This window comes from Lycorma delicatula, chromosome 4, assembly GCF_047948215.1.
Source record: "Lycorma delicatula isolate Av1 chromosome 4, ASM4794821v1, whole genome shotgun sequence".
Lineage (NCBI taxonomy): Eukaryota > Metazoa > Arthropoda > Insecta > Hemiptera > Fulgoridae > Lycorma > Lycorma delicatula.
Genome location: NC_134458.1, coordinates 174,922,346 through 174,943,136, shown reverse-complemented (window position 1 = coordinate 174,943,136; position 20,791 = coordinate 174,922,346). Strand labels below are relative to the sequence as shown.

General features: G+C 28.7%; 1 protein-coding gene across 1 annotated transcript in view; it reads right to left on the bottom strand.

The window, feature by feature from the left end:
* LOC142322980 (uncharacterized) overlaps positions 1 to 20,791 on the bottom strand; it is a 410,052-nt gene that overhangs the window by 322,206 nt on the left and 67,055 nt on the right. The window contains exon 2 of the mRNA XM_075362075.1: positions 19,460 to 19,644. Coding sequence (XP_075218190.1) covers positions 19,460 to 19,634 — 175 coding nt within the window. The 5' untranslated portion in view covers positions 19,635 to 19,644. The remainder of the gene's footprint in view (positions 1 to 19,459; positions 19,645 to 20,791) is intronic.

Sequence of the window (20,791 nt, the reverse complement as noted above, 5' to 3'; positions counted from 1 at the left end):
TTCAAACTGTAAAACAAAATAATTTAAATGAAACCGTGTTAGTAACATATGAGTAAAACTGGAAAACGAAACAGTATTGGCGAAAATGTTATAAGTAATTAATCATAACGACAACAGAAATGTATTAGTAATTGAACTGTCAAAGTATTTCAGTGTTGTATTATACATAACTTTATATTATATATATATATATATATATATATATATATGAGTTTCATTTTTTAATTCCATGATTGATAATCGATATAAAATTTCAGTGACACATTTTCACATTCTATCATTTAATTTTTTTTCGTAAAAAAAAGACAAATTTAATCAAATACATTTTTTCAATAACAGAAAAATTATACATACTTTTAATAAAATAAATTAAAAGTAAAATTATGATTATTTGCCTTCTACTCGAAATATAAAATCAAATTAACCATACTAACTGGAGACAGTTTAACCTATTTAGGTTTTTAGTGACATTATGAATAAAAATTATTAAAATTCTCTGTATTTATTCATAAAATTATTTGAATGAAATTGCTAATCATTCAAATAAATAATTATGATCGATATAAATAGTGATTAATTTTAAATCACTTATTTTTAAATCACAATTCGTACTGAATCACTGGAATCTCATTATTAAAACTTTTATTAAAATCAAAAAAAAAAAAATGAAAGGATGCCGCTTATTGTAAATTAATAATAATATATAAACATGATTTTAATATTAATTTTACAATATGTTTTATACAAGATAGGTAAACATTATTTAATATAAATGAAATAACCGTAATAATAGAAATTAAAATGCATTTCAATAACATTATAATTACAGAATTAACGATAAATGGTTGATATGAAGAGGTCATTTAAAAGTATAATTTCATCATGTAAATTCTTTAAAATAAAAGAGAACAAACTAACAAAAAAAAAAGAATGCCGCTAAAGAATAAAAAAAATATATTTTATCAATCCTTTTGAAATTAAAGTTTTGATGTAAATACCTTTTATAAATTTTTACTTGGGTAGAGGTATATGTCCGAAATTTTGATAAGATGGAAGCATGATAGAACTGAACCACAAAAATAGAAATATGACAATTAAACCTTAGCAAACCAAATTGTATACAGTTTTAAAGTTGAAAGATTAAGATTAGTGTGAAACCAGTTTCTTAACTGCCATTTCCCCCACCATTCTCCACTAACTTCATAATTCACGCTTGGATTTCATCTTATAAATCACTTTCAAATAAAATTTTACGGATCAATGCTTTGAGTGATTGCAATAAATTTAGCAATTTATTTTCAAACGGTAGGAAAACAATACAGCTATAAAAACAAACAAAAAGTTAAAATACGTTTAGTAAGATCTGTGTGTGTTCTACAAAGCCCATCATGGCTATCAACGGAGTGGATGGTGTGACTACCGGGATCGTCACAAGGCGGGTGTCTTTTCCTACGGGGTCAGGATGTCTCTCTTCTTTTTCATTAAAAGGATTAGGTTGTTTAGACCTGTTCCGATACCCATTGTTTCCTCGTCCTCACATCTCTTCTTCCCATGGCTGATAAGCTAAGGTGTTGGTAACATCTCTCGCGTCATCCTACATAGGTCGTTACAGCATCTTTGTCTATTTCTTTTTTTTTAATTTTATCATATAAAAGTTGTACCGAAAGATCGCTTCGTATGACCTCATTTTTGATTCAATCCTTCTGTGTGCAAGCATATACACTACGTAAAAACCTCATCTCCGCCAAATTCTGCTATCCATCTTTTTGGTGTGTACCCACTTTTCTCTACCGTATAGTAAAGTGGGGAAGGCTATTGTGTAATAAAATTTAATACGTGTATTAAATTTGGATGTACTCTATAAAAATAATTTTTTTTTTCAGAATGTGGCGTTATAGTCCCAATAAATTCAATCGGAAATGAAAAAAAAAACGGGTACAGATGAACAGGCCATAGTTAATTTAGTAAAAGTACTGCTCACATTAACTGAAAAGATAGAGCTTTCAGATAACGAAAGAAACTGTGTCCCGCCACAGAAAACAGAAATAACTTTTGTTTTATTTCATTAATATTTATGCATTCAAACATTATCGGTTATATAAGACATATTCACGTAAATATTTTTGGTGTACCCTTGATACAATATAGCACAATTTTTTTTTTTGAAGTCAGCACCAAATTAAAAAAAAAATAAAGCACTAACAACTTTGACTTCATAATATTTTACCAAATATAAAATTCGAAATTTAATACACATGAACTAAAAAGTACTTTTTTTTACTCTTTAGAGTGATTATTTATTGAAATCGGTTAACTGGTTTTTAAGTTGAGATAAAGTTGGATATTGAGAAATAAAATACAAGAAATTGGAGATTTAAAAAATAATAATTTTTTATTTATAGTCGCATCAACAATTAAAGTCACTAACGATTCTTCAGTGTAATGTAACTACGAGTATAACGGTAAATGTGCAGTTTTGATCAAATTCAGGCCGAACATCCTGAGGTTACTGAAACCCAACCACGAAAGAACGCCGGTATCCCTGATTTAGTGATCAAATCCGAATAAAAGCAACTAGTTTTTACTAGGATTCGAACTTGAGAACTTCGACTTCGAAAGCAGCTGACTTAGGACGACGAGTTTACTACTAGACCTACCTGGTGGAAAATTTTGTTTTGAAGTAAGATATAAATTAAAAGGAGACTAATACTCGTAGAAATTACTAGGAAGATTGTACATCCTAGTATCAAATATATCTAAGAATGAGAAAAATGTTCATGAAAATATTTTTTGTGGAATATAACGATTTCTGGACCCAAAACCGTAGGGTAATAAAGAAGTATAATAAAAAAGGAAATACGAGATTCATGAAATGTAATATTACAATATGTCGATAAAAAATGATGAATTGATAAAATAGTAAATGAAGAAAATCTTAAGATGTTTAAGAGAAAGGAAAACTTTTTGGTTGTAAAGAAACATAATAAATAATTTAGCCATATACCCATATTGTAACATGAAAATTTATACAAATTCGTAATGAAATGATGCGTAATAAATAAAATTCAATTTTAGGTAAGTATTTGGTCATATTAAAGAAAACAAACTTAATAAATCGAGGCCGCAAAAGAATCTCGGGGTATCAAAAACGAATAAATTTTTTATTTTGCAGCATTCAATAGTGTTTTATGCGTAATAATGAAAGGATAACAATTAAGTTTTAATATATACATTATTTTCAGATATCAGCTGCGTTAAACTGTTGTACAGGACAACCTGTTATGAGCTCGAACTTCAGTACCACAAGAGAAAGCACAGTGCATTTACTTGTTCACAGAAACAGTGACCGTTTCGGTGAACTGTTTCTGTAAATAATTCATAAATTTTACTCAAGTCTATCGTAGAAATTTTCTTAGTAATCAAAGCATATGTGAGTAGTGTAAACAGTTTTTGGAAACCGGATTCATTCTGGAGGTACATTTATCAGGTAACACTAAAACAAGTGCCAGAAACACAGTATCCACACATGGATGCGACTTTCTTTCCAGTGAAGTCCAAAACGTTCAGTTTGTACTGATAGTCGTGAACTAAATGTTCTTAAAAGCACTATCCATAATGTTTTCAAGCGATTGAAATCTCGTGCTTATAAACTGCAGCCACTCAAATTAAAACTAGCAATAAGCCACAATAAGTTCAATTTGTAATTACCACATTAGACTTCATTTCTGCTGATGAAAACTACCTGCAGCGCATTTTATTTTCTTAGGAAGCAATATTTCATGTTCGCTAATCGCCATAATTCTCGAAAATGGGGCTAAGAAAATCCACACGAATTGGTGGATTTCGTCAGCAAGTGAATGTCTGCTGTAGTATCATGCATAATCGAAATTTTTAGCCATTTATTTTCACGAGCGGACTATCGGGCATAATGTACTCAAATGTGTTAGAGAACATTGTGTTTCTACAGATTGGAAATATCGGGGTCTAGTTTTCCAACAAAATCCGGAAATTGCGTGGACTACGGTTAACGAGAGGTTTCCAGATGGCTGAATATGTAAAGAATTTTGGCCACCGCGAAGTCCCGCTTTGACGTTGATGGAATTATTTTTTTGTATGGTACTACGTAAAAGATATTTTATACCAAGAAAAAATCCAGTAAATTGACTACCTGCGCTAAACAATAACAGCATGGTAACGATTCTTCAGACATATATTTCATACTGCGGTAGGAGTTGGATTAGTGGTTTATCGTCGGCAAGGGTGTAACTTTTGCTCATATTGAGTTATATTAAGAGGAAAAAATCTTTAGCGTTTATAATTTCATGTAATAAAACACGTATATTTGAAATTCAAATTGTAATAAAGTAAATTTAATTTAAAACCTCGGAGTTTTTTTGGACATCCAGTGAGTAAACTATGTCCCCCTAAAATGATTTATGAGAAATTTAAAGAAATAATATGAATAATGCATGTGATGAGTTTATATGCCACATTTCTAGGTTGAATTATCATAGAATTTCCAAGTAAATTCTACGCTTTCATCTAGAAAGAAAAACTTAACGTGTATAGTGTATTAAAGTTAAAAAAAGATTTAATTAAAGCAGGAATAAAAATTCTGAACTTACAAAATTGGGAGTTAATGAAAAAAAAATAAAAATAAAAGAAATCTCCGAAAGAAATGTTTTGTATAAAGAAGAAGCTCCGAAACAAGAAAAAATAATAGTAACACAAGAATTCAGGGAAAAGGTCTGCATGAGATATTTAAAAAGTACTAGCAGGAAAGAAAGAAGTGGGACTCTAAAAAAAGTGTTAAACCAGTTGGCCAAAACGAAAAGAAAAATTCTGAAAATGCATAGAAATATTACAATATATTAACATGAAACTGTGATCATACAACGAAGTAGTCATTTTGAAATAGATAAAAGCGAAAGACCGATTATTAGAAAAAACAATTATCTATTGCATTTAAAGCAGAAATATTTAATTATAACTAATGATAATAACAATTTATTTATTTTTTGATATGGCTCCTTTATCCTTTCTTAGAAAATTTGTTAATGTAATAACCAAAGTTGTTTGTTCTCTTCTGGATAATTGAAAAATCTGATAATCAATGGAAAACATCAATTAAAATGTTCTAGGAATTAATATACGATAGATTACCAAAGGGAATACAAGCAAGAAAGTAAACGATTCACTCAAATACGGTGCAACAACCATGATAGCAGATCGAAAGGAATAAACAGACACAAACACACACTAACAGTATATGTAGTATAAATGGTTAGCAACGTTCTATTTTAGGTTATATCTAATCACGGTTTTAACTGTTACAGTGCAGTGCAGTTGTATACACAAATAGTTTCTAGATTAGTAGTTCTGTTTAGTTTATCCAAGAGATTATTACAAAACTGTCAGTTTCCATACAACTGCCTGTCTGTATCTTAGTACATAAACTGCTTGTTTACCAATTTCGTACAAACCACAGTAATTAAGTACATAGGAATGCATACCTAGTATTACATCAGTGATTATTAAAACTCTTTGTGAATTTAATTATAAGGGGTGTTTATTAATAACTGAAGTAATTATATATTATTATTAACTATAATTTACTTTCAAATTTTACTTGTTTTTATTATAACAAATGTAAAAAACAATTTATGAGTAATGAAAAAAATTCTTGCTTGAGAAAAGAACTGGTTGATTTGCTGGTTACAAAAAATATTAAATAAATGTTAAAAAGTAATATTTATTTTACTGAAAATTGTTAATTAATTTTTAACTGATTGTTCCCTCCCGTGCTTAGTAAAGGAAGTGTACATGTTGGATCGCTTTTCGAGGAAACAAATTGTTTAGAAAAGGGATTTCCAGCGAACACTCTCAATAAAGCGTATATACATAAATAAACTATTTATATATAACATGTCTATGTAAATAAATGCACTTGCATTAATTTAGATCACAAGAGTCTAGTGAAAAAACAAACCAAACATTGTTAAAAAACATTATTAAAAAATATTTAGACAAACAAAGTAATAGCATAAGTTCACGGAAAGAAATTGAAGGGTACTAGGCTCTTCACTAAGGTATAGTAAAGACTTTCATATGTATTACATGTGTAATACCGAACCAGTTCAAGTGTCACTAAGTTATCATAAGAACAGCACGTGTTGGCGTCCGTGAATATGTCACTGGACAACTTCACTGTTAACTAGAAAATTAACTGTTAGAAAGTTCACATGACTGTCTAAACGCTGTCTATAACTTAAACATAACCGTTTTATCTCGTCACAACTTGTTCTGAAAATGTTGTCAATTTCAAAGTTATTTTGGCACGTCGTACCCTATAGCTGAATGTCAAATGTCCAAACCGGTTTTAAAATAATCTTGTATATTAAAAGTTTATCGGAAAACGACAGGTGCTTGTCCCTACATAACAACTAATAAAGTTAAGTCGATTCCTTTTATATTTTACGTGGTACTTCTAGATTAAACGACGATCAAGGTGGAGCCCAAAGTACCGATCCCGGTCAGAGTGCAGGATGACAACCTGGCGGTTGGGACACGTAAGCCGATGGTTTATAGCACCGCGCTTAGTCCGCTCGCATACCAAGATCCATTGGGTGTTTTGTTATAAATTTGTAACCGTTGGAACCGTCAGTGCATTTCGAATTCAAATACAAATTGAAATCGAAATAAAATGATAAAGAAGCATTACAGACGTAGACTAGTAAATATTATATGATTTAACGAGAAAGTAATTTACAAGAGATAAATATTAAAAATTAAAAATCAAACTGCCAAAAAAACCTTTAATATAGGATAATTAAAGAGCAAGCGAGTGACAATTTTGTACATAGGATTTCTATATAGTATGATTCTTTTTTCAAATTTTTTACATTTATTTAAATATATATATAAATATAGATATATATATATATATAATAATAAATATATATAATAATAAAAAGAAATTTATTTTAAGAAATTTATTTATTTTTTGAAAATAAATAAAGGCTCCTTTATTCTTTCTTAGAAAATTTGTTAATGTAATAACCAAAGTTGTTTGTTCTCTTCTGGATAATTGAAAAATCTGATAATTAATGGAAAACATCGGTATATATATATATATATATATACTTTATATAGCCTATGACACTCCCGGTAACGTAATGGTTCCAACACGGGGTCATACATAAAATCGATTCAGCCGTTGAGCTGATACGGTGTAACAAACATACAGATATATACCTTAAATAAATTGCACTTTTTTTTGGGCAGTCGTGTAATAAATTATTAGAGCATAAACCACAATGAGTATTTTTTAAAAGTAAATTAAAACTATTTTAATTTTTCAAAAGTCTAAATTTATTGTACCAAAAAAAGCTGTTTTTAATTTTTACAAATTCATATCATTTTATGTTAGATTGTTATTAATAAAAGTTAATTCCTTTTTGGTTTTTCATAGACTTTTAAATAAATTTTCTCAGAATAAAATGTTCTACACGTCTTTATAATAAAATTTATCCATTTATTAGTAATTTAACAAAGTTATTGTTCTTCAAACTTAATAAAATGTTTTTCACCATCGAATTTTTCTGTTTTATGTTGGATCATAAAAATTACGAGAAATACAATTCTCAGACCTGTTTTATTCAATTTTTCAGATTAAAAAAATAAAAAACCGTCAAGTTTACACTAAAAATACTGAAATTTCATGGGGGGGGGGGGTATTGAAAACCGCGCGTAATGTTTCGCTTGCCGTAAGTCGATAACAAAGCGTTTTCGAACTTGTATGACATTTTTTTCTTATTTCAAGCTCTAGAATCAGTTTCCAGATTATTTCCCTTCTCATTTCAGTCACTTGCATATATATATATATATATCTTTACGTTACAGGGAGATTTATTGGCTATATATATAGCATTGAGATGCTACGGTGGAACAAATAAACATACATACATACACCCTAAATACATTACATTACTTTTTGGGCAATCGTGTAAAAACGCGAGCGTGGAACGGTTGTTTGACTGTATTATTATGCGGTTTCATAGTATTTTAACGAACATTTTTATGATTTTGTAACGACATTATAGTATTATTCAGTTGAAACTGCATGCAGTTGAACAACATAACTACCGTTTCACGCTCTCTTTTTTTATTCATAGTTTCAAAAAATGTCAATCACACGTTTTCATCAATTATTTCGATTTCCAGTTGTTATAATCGAATTATTGTTGCACTGACGATTTTATTGATATAACATTTATAAAAAATTCTCGTCAGATCCTTAAATACAAACTTAAAAAAAAAAAAAACAGGCCTGGGGTTTTAAAAATTGTTAATCATATTATTAGTGAACAGTATGGAAATTAAGGATTAGATAATAAACATTTTAGAATATCAAATCTTTATCGCCGATGGATATTTTTTTTATAACTGGAAATCTTACTTTTCTGAAAATTTTTGTAAAAACCCTGAAAAATCTTTTTTTTATTTTGAGGTTAACAGAATTTTAAAAAAAGATTCGCAAAAAAAATGTTGGAAAAAGATACGCAAGTACTACTTTATACATTTTTGCATAAAATATTGATAATATGAATGGTGCATTTAAATATTTTTCTATGATTTTTTTTTTTTGGTGATACAGAAATACGTAAGTCACCAAACAAAACGCGATAAACATGTCAAAGCATTGAAAAACACTACATATATATTTTTTTTGCCTCAAAATAAAATTTAAAATCGGTAAAAATATTAAAGAAACCATAAGTAAATATGATCACATAAAATCACATGGAGAGGCTTCCATCGAAGCTTCTAAAAAATTACATACAAATATTCCTATACAGAACATTCAGTGTAAGTTCATATGAAATCAGAGAACAGTACCATTGATAGTTCAACACCAAACAAAAATAAATCAAAAGGATTAATAAACAAAAGAAGGGATGAAACATTGATATCAAAAAGAAAATAAAATAACGAAGTTATTAGTAAAATTAATAACGAAAGAATAATAACAAAAACTGAACAAAGTGAGATAATGTATTGATGGGTAATATTAAGTTGATGCAGCTCGAACTCAAATCATATAAAGTCAACAAGGTTTAACACATGGAGACATTTTAGCCTTCTAACGTCTTCACTACTGACTAGAAGTTAATAAATAAATAATTCACGTAGTTGTTAAGCCGCAATTTATATTTTGTACCGAATCACTGTATTTCTACTCGACCATACTGTAAACCCATATATTCGCGGATCTCACAATTTCTTACGAATCAAGGCACCTCTGTGATGCTCCTCAGTAATCTGTTTTGGAATCGCTGTATTATCTCGACGTTGATATGGCTTGTAGTACCCCAAATCTAAATCCTATATGTCCAAATCGGTTTTTATGAATTTTATAAATCAAGGAACAACCACCAGTATTCTTATTCACTGACAGAATGAGAAAATTGGTTCACAATTCATAAAAATGTCAGCTGTAAATGATTACTACGTGATAAAATAAATAAAGGTTTTATAAGTAAAATGTACTTTTATTCCAATTTTTTTTAAATTAGACCTATCTTTTCATCTGCTAGTTAAGAGGTACTGTGGTAATTAATTTCAGCCAACCATTTACAGTTTGTTTTTTTTGCAAAATAAATAATAGTTACTATATTTCTTTAGTTTATAGAATACCGTAATAGGTGTACGTTTAAAATTTTTTTTTAGTAACTTGTTTTTTAATTAACGAAATCGTAATGGATGAATTTTTTTATTTTGCTATAAGATTTCCTGGATTAATTATTATATTTTTTTTTTTTTTTTTATATTAATTGGTTTACTTTCTGATTTAACTAAATCAGCTGATGGAAAATTAAATACAAAATATTAGTTATTTATGCTAGAGTTATATATTAATTAACTGCATTGTATAACAGGGTATGTTTCTTCCAATTCATTATCTACTTTAAATTTTTATATATTCGTATTTAACAGAAATACAAGTAAAAAGGGAAAATATTGATAATATGAAAAAATAAATAAATAAAAAATATATATAATATATTATATAATATAAAATATAAAATAAAAAATTATATTTAAAATTATTAAATAAATATAAATATTGATATTTGTTGATTTAAAAGGAAAAATCCGAAAGATCTTCTCCCTTGCAATCATTTACTTTATTGTTTAACTAACGAAGAAGAATAGTTCAGTTAGTTATAAAAATGTAACTCTCCTAACAACGTATGCTTATCCTAAAAAAGCCTGTTGTATGATTTGTATTACAAGTAAACTTTTTAATAATAAAATGAAAAGAAAAATTCGTAATAATACAATGTATTCTAAATTTTAATGATGAATTTAAATTCAGTGTATGAGAAATAAATAGTTACTACTTGGAATCAGTAATTTTTTTCGCGTTTTTTTTGTGCAAAGTGTCTTTTAATTTAATTTGAATTAATTAAATAACACTGCAATTCCACTGCAGCTAAATTTTATTATTTACTTTGTTTTAACTTACAAACGACAAGTATATACTTAAATTTACTTAATTTTTATATGTACCCTCTTTTATTATGTTAGAATAAACTGTATGAATTTTTAATCAAAACCTTTACTTCAGTTAAAGATATTCTTAAAATCATATACTATACAAAATGATAATAAGCTAGCATTGTTTAATTATATGAAAACAATAAGCGAATAACATAATAGGGAAACAGAAATTTATTTTCATATATATAAAACTGGATTTTATTTCATAGATATTATAACTATATTTTTAAAGAATTTATTTTTCACTTTTATTTCTATCCTACATAAGTAGAATATTTTAGAATTTAAATTAATTTTAATTAAAAATAATATTATTTTCCTCATTTACATCCGGATACACATTCGAATGTTCTTTCCTTCTTGTAAAACAAAATATCGTTTCTTGCAGAAAATTAAAATACAAATGAATGAGCATATTGCATTGGTTGTTAACATAAGCAAAACTACGAGTGGTGGCTGAAATGAAATGCACACCCGCTCATAACTGAATAGAGGTAGTCAAATGAAGCAAATATGGCATAAAAGTATGTTTACTTGATCCCGACATCACCTTTAGATAATCATCCGTGGCAAAATGAATCTTTCATTATTCTTTTAATTTGCGGGAAGTAGTGCAAATCGCAGGACGCTAAATCTGGTGAGTATAGACGGTGAGTTCACCGTCTATACTCACCCTTTGTTAGTTAAAAAAGTAGGTTCAAATTTCAACCTCTGAGATCTCACAAGAGTCTCGGTGGTTCCAGGCGATATGTATGCCGAAGATTACCGGATATAATAAAGTGTTTTCACATCTTTTTGGTACTCCTTATAGAAACCGGTCGATTACTGCGAGATTTATAAAAGATATTTGCTTTACTAGATTCAAATGTACAAAATCTGATTTCCCACCGATTCAAAGTACTTGGATTAGCAGGTTCATAATCATCATCATAAAAGGATTTTAGACGTCGATAAATGTCATTATCAGAGTTCACTTTTCCGCTGTTAATAATTCAGTCACTGTATTTTGTTTGAAACGGATTAAAATAGCAGAAGATCGACAGAAAGTAAGAGGGCGTGAATCAACAAGTATTAGCGCGTTATTGTTAGGGGAATGAACTAGAAGATAGCAACACTTGTCGTTTTGAATGATATTTTGTTCTCCCGTTACATTGCAATATACATTAGATTTCAGCCTCCGCTTATACAATGAATAGCTTTAGAATACTTACACTAAGTAAAAATAATGATGGACAAACTATTTGAAATAGTGTATCTGAGTATGTAAATATTTTATTTAAATGTTTTTCACTAAAGCAATATGGAGAAATTTTTTTAAAGCATTCTGCTCATCAAAACTTAGATCATTGAAATAGGTATATTTAATCTCGAGAAAAACTTGAATATAGATTAAAAAAATAAATAAATAAAAGGTCAATTTAGAGCCGCCTACATTTATTTTTAAATATATTAAAAAAAGTGTTAAAAGTTGATATTTATAAGAGGAAATATAATAATAAAATATTGTTAATACCTGGGCTTAATTATTATTTAACAAGGTATTCAAGAATAACATATAGCTTATATCTATCGTAATTAAGAGTTACCCTAAATAATTTTATACGAAATGACTACAACTTCTAATTTCAAAGCGCTTAATTCATTTATACTAGTGCTGCTGTTCAAAGTGGTCATTTCAGCTGGTATGTGGAGTGTAGACTGTAATACACCAAAATTGGTAGCTTAAAGTCTTTACACACAAAAACGGATTATAACTTGTCACTTTTATATCGTTATTTCTTACTTAAAACAGGACCATTATTCCGGTTATAATGTTTCTTAATTAAGATAACAGCCGTATTCTCTTTACACAAATAAAAATGTATTTGAAACATTCGGATGAGTTTGCACACGCATTTATTTATAATACTACATTATTTTACGTAATAATAGGCTTTATACTTTTCTTTTTCAAACAATGCAATATTTTATTTTTTTAGTATTTTCCAAAAAAAAATAAAACAAAAAACAATAAAGGGACCTCACATTGCTCATTAAATTTGCAAAATTACAAAAATTCCAGTAATTTTTGTAACAAGGTTACTTAAAAATAAAGCAAAAGATAAGTAAAAATCTGAAAGTAAAAACAATAACATAACGACCAGGCCCGGCTGCTGGGGCCCGGAAACGGTATAGTTGGACCCGATGTCCATGGCCTTGGCGGTTAGAGGCAGAGGCAGGATGAAAACAAGGAAAAGATCCAGATCCAGTGAGCCGACCTGCCATAGGTAGATTCATTAGAGTCGCAAGGATATTCACCTGGGCTGAGTAATACTTGATTGTTCAGCCGGTCCAGGGGAGCACAACAAACACAGAAAAAAAAGTAAAAATTTGAACTTAGACCATTTTCTGAAAATAAAAGATCAAGACCGGGTAGAAATATAATAAATACCAATTGTAGAAATAGAAACAAAAAGAATAATTTTGGATGAACAGAAAATAGGGGGAAAAAATTAGGTGAAGAACATCTATTATAAAAGAAAGAAAAGGTTAATTTGAGGAAATATTTTTCAATAATCTCTTTTGAAAAAGACAAAAAATAATGTAGTATTACTATAAAATATAAACGTTTAAAAGTATAAACCGGAAAAAAGTTGCACAACTATCGGCTTCGCCCGGAATATCAGCATGGAATCCGCGGTGACCATTTCTCTAACACCTTGATCGACTTTAACCACATTAAACTGCATCAATGACCCCTTATTCGGAGTCATTGTATAAAATTTCATAAAAATCGGTTAGTCCAGTATGAATATTTCAAGCAAAACGGTAACTGACGAGAAAAAGAATAGGCTTATTTACCTTAACCCCTGAATGAAATTATTCAAATGCATAATGAAAGTGATACATTAATGTAATGGAATCATCTAATTTAGTATAAGAATGTGACTCTGAGTTCAGAAACGACATAAATGAAAAAAGAGAATAGGGTTTTTTGCTCTCCCATCCTAAAAGTGGGTTTAAATAGATAAAACCGTCAGACAGTATCTTAACTAAGGGCTATTAAATTACGTGAAAATTTAGCTTTTTCCTTGAATAAAAATGCGGGAGACATAACGTCCATGTCATCTTGCCCTCTTTATAGCCTATATTAATTAATGTCAATGCTTTATGTGTAGAAATCATCGTGCCACATTTCATCCAAATCTATGCGTTCAGACTGAAGATATTACGTAAAAAACAGAAAGTAACAGATACCCAGTTATGTGCAAATATCCTTCGGCAATTTTTCAATTATTGTAAAATTTTATTTTTTTGGTTATATTGAGTCATGAAACGTCAAGATCTTCTACAAAATCCAAATATGCAAAGTTTAATTCGATTAGCATAATCGCTTATATATTTTTATTAGGATACTCGTATTTCCCTTAAGCATACTAAAAAGGGGTGTAAAATTACACCTCTTTCCTTGTCCCAATTTGAAGGTTGTTATTCGTTCATCTTCAATACTAATTTTCATATACATAAAGCTGCCTCAAAATTAAATTGAACTTTTATGTTTGGAAGGATGATGAGGTAGATCTTAAAAGCATTCTCATAACTCTTCAACCAAAATGAACCTATCTGAATAATTAGTAGTTATACGTTAAAGTAGATTTATTCCATTCCCCGTTGTCTGATTTTCATAAAAACTTTAATCACAGATTCAAAATTGTATTTTTACCCTTTTCAGAGAAAAGGGTAAAACACGTATAAACACGTATGACATACCTTTAAAGCACAATTTTATATTTATATAAATGTGTGTGTATGTCAACTTTTATTTAATGGATATTTTTACCCGAATAGTTTTATGGGATAGTAGTAATGTAAACGATCCAAAAAATATTTTGGGGGTAATACTGGGCAGTGGGGAAGCCGATAAACGTTTAAAAATATGGACTTTTTGTTTTTTTTTAGATTCAGGATTAATTTGAAATCATTGAATAACGTAAAAAAATCGCGTACCGAAAGTAATATTTTTATTAATGTTTTAATATTTCTATTAAAGTAATATTTCTAAAAATAGAAAGAACCGATCTCACTGGAACACTGTGTTTTTGCGGCGTTCTCCCTTCCACAATAATCGCACTCAGTAGTGGTCTCAATGGTCGAGGGAACAAATATATTTTAAAGTTACCGTGACTTTTTAGAAATATGGTCATGGTCCTGTCCATCCGGTCCAGCTATTTCTGGAATTCTGAAACTAATATATATATAAGTCCATTCACTCTTCAGTGACTGATTCCGTGATGATTAGACGATTTAATCATACGCAGGTGACCGATCATGAGAATCAAGAATAACAAGAATTCTATGGCAGATAAATTAGAGGCAATAAGAAGAATCTTCTTACTTTAACTTCAGTCCTGTTTTCAATGTACGGAAAGACATCAACGTACTGATTGTCCAATAATTTTAGTCGAATTACATTTTAATCATTAGTATTATTTTTATGTCGATGCTGTAGGTTGTAATATATAATTTGTCTTTCATATCAAATCCCTTCCATAATAATCGGATGGCTACCGTAATTGATTACTACTATCTTTGTAAAAATAGACATATAACTTCATAAACAAATAAAAACTCTTATCGGAGAAATGCGAATAATTTTACATATTATTTATCATTATATGAAAATATATTCAAATCTAATGATAAAATATAGATTTTCTTTTTTGTATTTGATATTTAAGAACCAATTAAAAATAGTATCTGTTTCAATACATCTAAATGATGGGATATATGGATTATTAACTTTTTATTGCCATAATACAATTGTTAAAATTGTAATGAGTATAAAACAATTAGATACAATTTAAACACAGCGCACTGATAATATAGTCTGTTGAATAATTAATGTTATATCAGAAATTGTATAATATTATTTGTAATTGTAGTTACGGATTCGTTTCAGTTACATAATTTCGACCGACATCACTCGGTAATAATGTTTATAAATATTAATGGCGGAATGAATTCAAAATTTATTGACTATTTATGTCACCGAATTTGAATTAATTTGTGGTAAGCAAAACTCTATTATTGTACTAATTACTAATGTAAATTAAAACACTCAAGTAACCAAATTTCATAAATCATTTATGTATTAAAAAGTACTAAAACCTTTCTTATTGTATCTATAATTAATTATTATCATTTATGTATGTTGTAAACCAGCTTTCAAATTCAATAATAAGCAATTTAATATTTAATTTGAAACTAGATACTAATGTACATATATATATGTATGTACATTACAGTATAACTGTGCATGAACTTCATATAAAATATACTCCAAGCTCTTGACACCAACATTAATAGGAAGGATTTTTCTTTATTAATATTTCTAGTAGTTGTTTTATTATATATTTTTCCTTTCTACTATTCCGGATGTCCGCGTTATCTATAGCTTTCTTCAAGTTTTTATTTTTCTAATAAAAAAAAAAAGATCAATTTGTATATTTTGGTGTTTTTAATTTTCCTGGCATCACAGCTCTAGAGCTATGTTGTAAGAAGGAAATTATGGTAATGGTAAAAAAATGGGGTATAGTTTGTTTGCATTTCTTGACGTTTTACAACCATCAGATCCCAGAAACAAAGAAAAGTGGGGAAAAAATATTCGTACATACGTATGTACGTGTGTTGGCATGTTTAAAGCTTAATATCGTGTGACTGGATGAACCGATTTTGATAAAAGAGTCTCGTGCATTTGAGGCTATTTGTTTTGTAAGTTTAAGTCTCGAAGAGGTGGAATGGATAGTTTGGGTCATTTTTTTCAAAATTTTACAAATATAACTACATTTAATATTAAGCTCAATGTATGTGTGCATGCTTAATTAATATTTTTAAAAAATTTTCTCCAAAATTCCCGTTCTATTTAAAACAGCTATCTTTTTATTTATTGCATATATTTTAAAGAAATTATTTTTATGTCTTCCTAAGCATAGTAGTAGTGTAAACGATTGATAAAAATACTTTGGGGAGATATTGGAGATGAAAGAGTTGGTAGAAGTTTAAAAAATCGATTTTTTAACTTTCTTAAAACTTTTTTGGTTTATTTAAGTCTTGAATAATAATAGTAAATTAAAATTTCATCACAATTCATTCCCATCCCTAAAATAAATTTTAGGGAAAATTTTATTTGTTGTACATTTTTTTGTGGAATTTTTCTTAGTTTCTTCCATTTAACTTAGTAAACGTAGAAAAATCCAAAACCTTTCTTGGATGGTGATTTTGGTGCTGAAGGAGCAGAAAAAATTAAAAATACCGATTTTTTTAATTTAAACATGCAATAATAATTTCAAAATAAGACTTCATCATAAATTACCCCCACCCAAAAAAAGAGGTCTCAAGTCATTTTTCTCATGTATCATTATTTTTCCACTATTTAAGAATAAACAACCAATACCGGGAAAGTATTACAACTTTTTTGTCACATTTTTAAAAATTATCCTTATTAAAATAAGCATACCCGTTTCATTATAAAGAGAGGAAATAATAAAAAATAATAAATCAGATTTGTAACAAAATGAAATATATTTGAAACAACTTAGTAAGTAAAACATTATTCCATTTCAAACGTACGTGTTTATTTTTCCCTACCAGGTGCATTCCTGCTAGAATGAAAAGCACTAACATCAACAGTCCTTCAGTAGACGGACTGAAGGGGAATTATGTTGAAAGAAGAACGGAAAATTTACAAATCTCCCTAGAAATGAAAATAATAATTATTTATCAAACTAACGATCTAAAAAAAGATCGGTACGCAATCCTTAACTCTGCCCATGTAAAAATCAACTTAAATAAAGCATATAACCAATAGTAAAAATAAATACCACCAGTTAATATGTAAAGGTCCAGCAACATGGGAGAAATGCTCATATGTATGGATTTATCTGTTAATTCTGGATGGAAGATTTTGGCTCTGCAATTAGTAGGGGACAAAATATCCCCCGAAAAAGTTGCATTCAGTTCCATTTATTTCTTCTCTTAAGTACAACACGATTTTTCTATACCTAGTTTCATTTTTTCATTCCTTTTCTAAAGAAAATTTCTGGATTAAGTTTGATCCAATCACGAGACTGAACTTTGTACGAAAGGTGATGACGTTTGGTAGTATTTTCTTCATAATGAAAAATTCGAAATCGGTGCTACAGTGTGTTGGAAAAAAAAGCAAATTTTAAGTTCATCAGATTCTTCCTTGTTTTACTACTGGAATAAGTGCGACGATACTTTGATACAATGAAAAAATGATTCTTTGTAGCGTTATTCTACACCAAAAATATATTTGTTTTGAATTCCCAAAAAAATTTACGGTATCTTGCCGCAATAATCATTGGACCCTTCGGCAGATATTTCATGGGAATATCCTTTTATTTTTATTCTGAGAAAGAATTTATGATTTCAAGGAAACTGTTTTGAATTTACTTAAATCTGGAGAAACAGGATAATATTATCCAGTTGACTAACATTTGCTTTCAAGATCGTAAATATAATTGTAAACTTACAAACGGCAGTATATTTCGATCGGTGCAGAAGTTTCATTGGTAAAAAAATGTTATCCTTTCTCATTGCTTGCTATGTAGCTATAAATAGAATAACCATGATAAATGTCATGGTCACGTAATATCGCTATATAAAAAGGTAAAAGACTGCACGTTTATATTAAACATTTCATGAAAAATGAAAACAATGAAAAATTTGACTACTTCACGTTACCTTGAAATTTCACAATTCGTGTTAATCGATGTATTATATATATTCAACCCAAACCTTCTTGAATTTTTTTCATATATTTGTATTTTTTCTGTATTCTGTATATAAAACAATGAAATATTAATTGAAAACTAGCAAATAAATCTAACTTTAATTTAAATTAAACCGTTGAAGAAATAGTTGCCATTAAAAAAGAATAATACTGTAAGAAAACTTGCAGGAAAAATTAACAACCAAAATGAAGATGAAAAGTAATGAAAAGACTGATTTAATAGCTTACCGTAGAGAAATGTATATAAACATCCCTTGTTGTTTAGTTTTCCTTGAATATGAAAACGAACTACTATTAATTAAAGCTGGTAAAAATGGAATTGAAATAAATTTTAGTTGAAATTTTGTGGTAAAGCTCAACTCGATTAAGCTTATTTTACTTATAAAAAAATCTCATTGTATATACAATATGTAGTCATTCATAAACAATAAGAAATTATCAATTCAACATAAAATATTGATTTGAGTGTTTTTCTGCCTTTTCTAGCATTGCCACTCTAACAGTGACAATGACGGATTTTGGAATACCTCATTTTCTAAACTACTTGAGCATTAAAAATAGTTTTGAGAATGGAAGTACTCCAAAAATCGTCACCTACGAATGTTAGAATAACATTGTTAAAAAAAGCAGAGAAAATATTGTGGAAATTTTTATGTAAAATACCCAAACATTATCAATTTTCACCGTATAACTATCTGAAACAAGAGCTAGATAACATAATTTATTTTACCACTTAAAAAGAAATATAACAATATAATTTTACTTGAGAAATGGTTTTCAAGAAATAAAATAAAAAATAAAAAATAGTTATCTACGATAGGTTAATTTTTTAATGGCAATAATGCATCTACGTTTTAGTTTTTGCACTCCAGATTTCATTAAGTAACAGCTGATGTTTTTATCGTTTGTTTCTCAATCACAAATATTTAGTTATAACCATTACGTTTTGCATCATTCTTCTATTAAAAATTTACAATATAATATTGTAACAGCAATTAACTGTCATATCAGTTACATAACTATATATTTAATTAAGAACTATACATTTATACTTAAAATTATTAAATATAATTTTTTTTTTTAAAATTGAGAATTTTTACTTACGTGAACAGTATCGTGGTTCATCAGATTTATCTCCGCAATCGTCGGAGCCATCACAATATCGATCAAGTGCAACACATTGACCGGTATCGCAGAAAAACTCTGATAATCGACATGATGGTGGTGAGGCAAGGGCTGGCCCCACCAACAAGAAAAACAACGCCAACCTTCCAGCCATCACAACAATTCTGTAATAGAAAAGAAAATTCATATTTAAAAGTGTATCTTGAATAATTTAATTTTCTATCATAAAAAATATCGTTTAATTTTTAAAAAATCTCTTGCACAGTTCTGTGCAAAAAACCGACTTTTCGTTTCCATCGTCCTCCTATTTTGCAGCCAGAAACGCAATGATTTTCAGAATATAACGAACTAAAAACGTTCGATTAACAAGTAGACCCTACATACAAGCATCAAATTTCAATTCGCTCACCACGTGATTCACTGCATAAGCGCGTATGAAAAATATACCAATTCAAAGTTAACATAAACTCAACCTTTCTTCGACCTTAATTGATCGTAACTGAAGAACAACTCGACCAATGTTCAAATTTTCATACGCAAAATTAAGTAAACTATTAAAATATATCTAAATTTCAATGAAATTTATCTAATAGTTTTGGAAATTTTCGAGTTATAAAATTTTATACGTAGGCATACGTATGAGGAAACCTCAATTTAAGTGAATGTATTTTCATATTCCTCATACCGAAAAACGTAAAGAAAATTTATTTTCATCCTCACTTCCACCATTCGACCGAAAGTAATTCCGTAATTTTCTTGGAAAAGTCGGAAAATAAAATTACAAATTTTGAAATTTATTATAGTAACGTTTTACGTTTTACTACTTATAATAACACCGAAAAATTGTATCAGGTTATGCTGTGATAAAATTTTTTTTCTTTTTGTTTTTTTTTTAATGGTTACATAACATATTTAAAGGTGATGTAGTTCACACAACCGGGCTGGTCTAGTGGTTAACTCGTCATCGCAAATCAGCTGATTTCGAAGTCAAGAGTTCAAAGGTTCAAATCTTAGTAAAGCCAGTTAGTTACTTTTATACGGATTTGAATACTAGGTCGTGGATACCGGTGTTCTCTGGTGGTCGAGTTTCAATTAACCACACATCTTAGGAACGGTTGAACTGAGACTGAACAAGACTAAACCTCATTTACATTCGTACGTATCATCCTAAGTCATCCTTTGAAGTAATACCTTACGGTGTTTCCAGAGGCTAAACAGAAAAAGAGGGAGGTGTTGTTGTTGAATTTCCTCTGAATGGATAAATAGTGCTACTTCGCCAATTCATACGTAAAAATATTTATTAATTTTTTA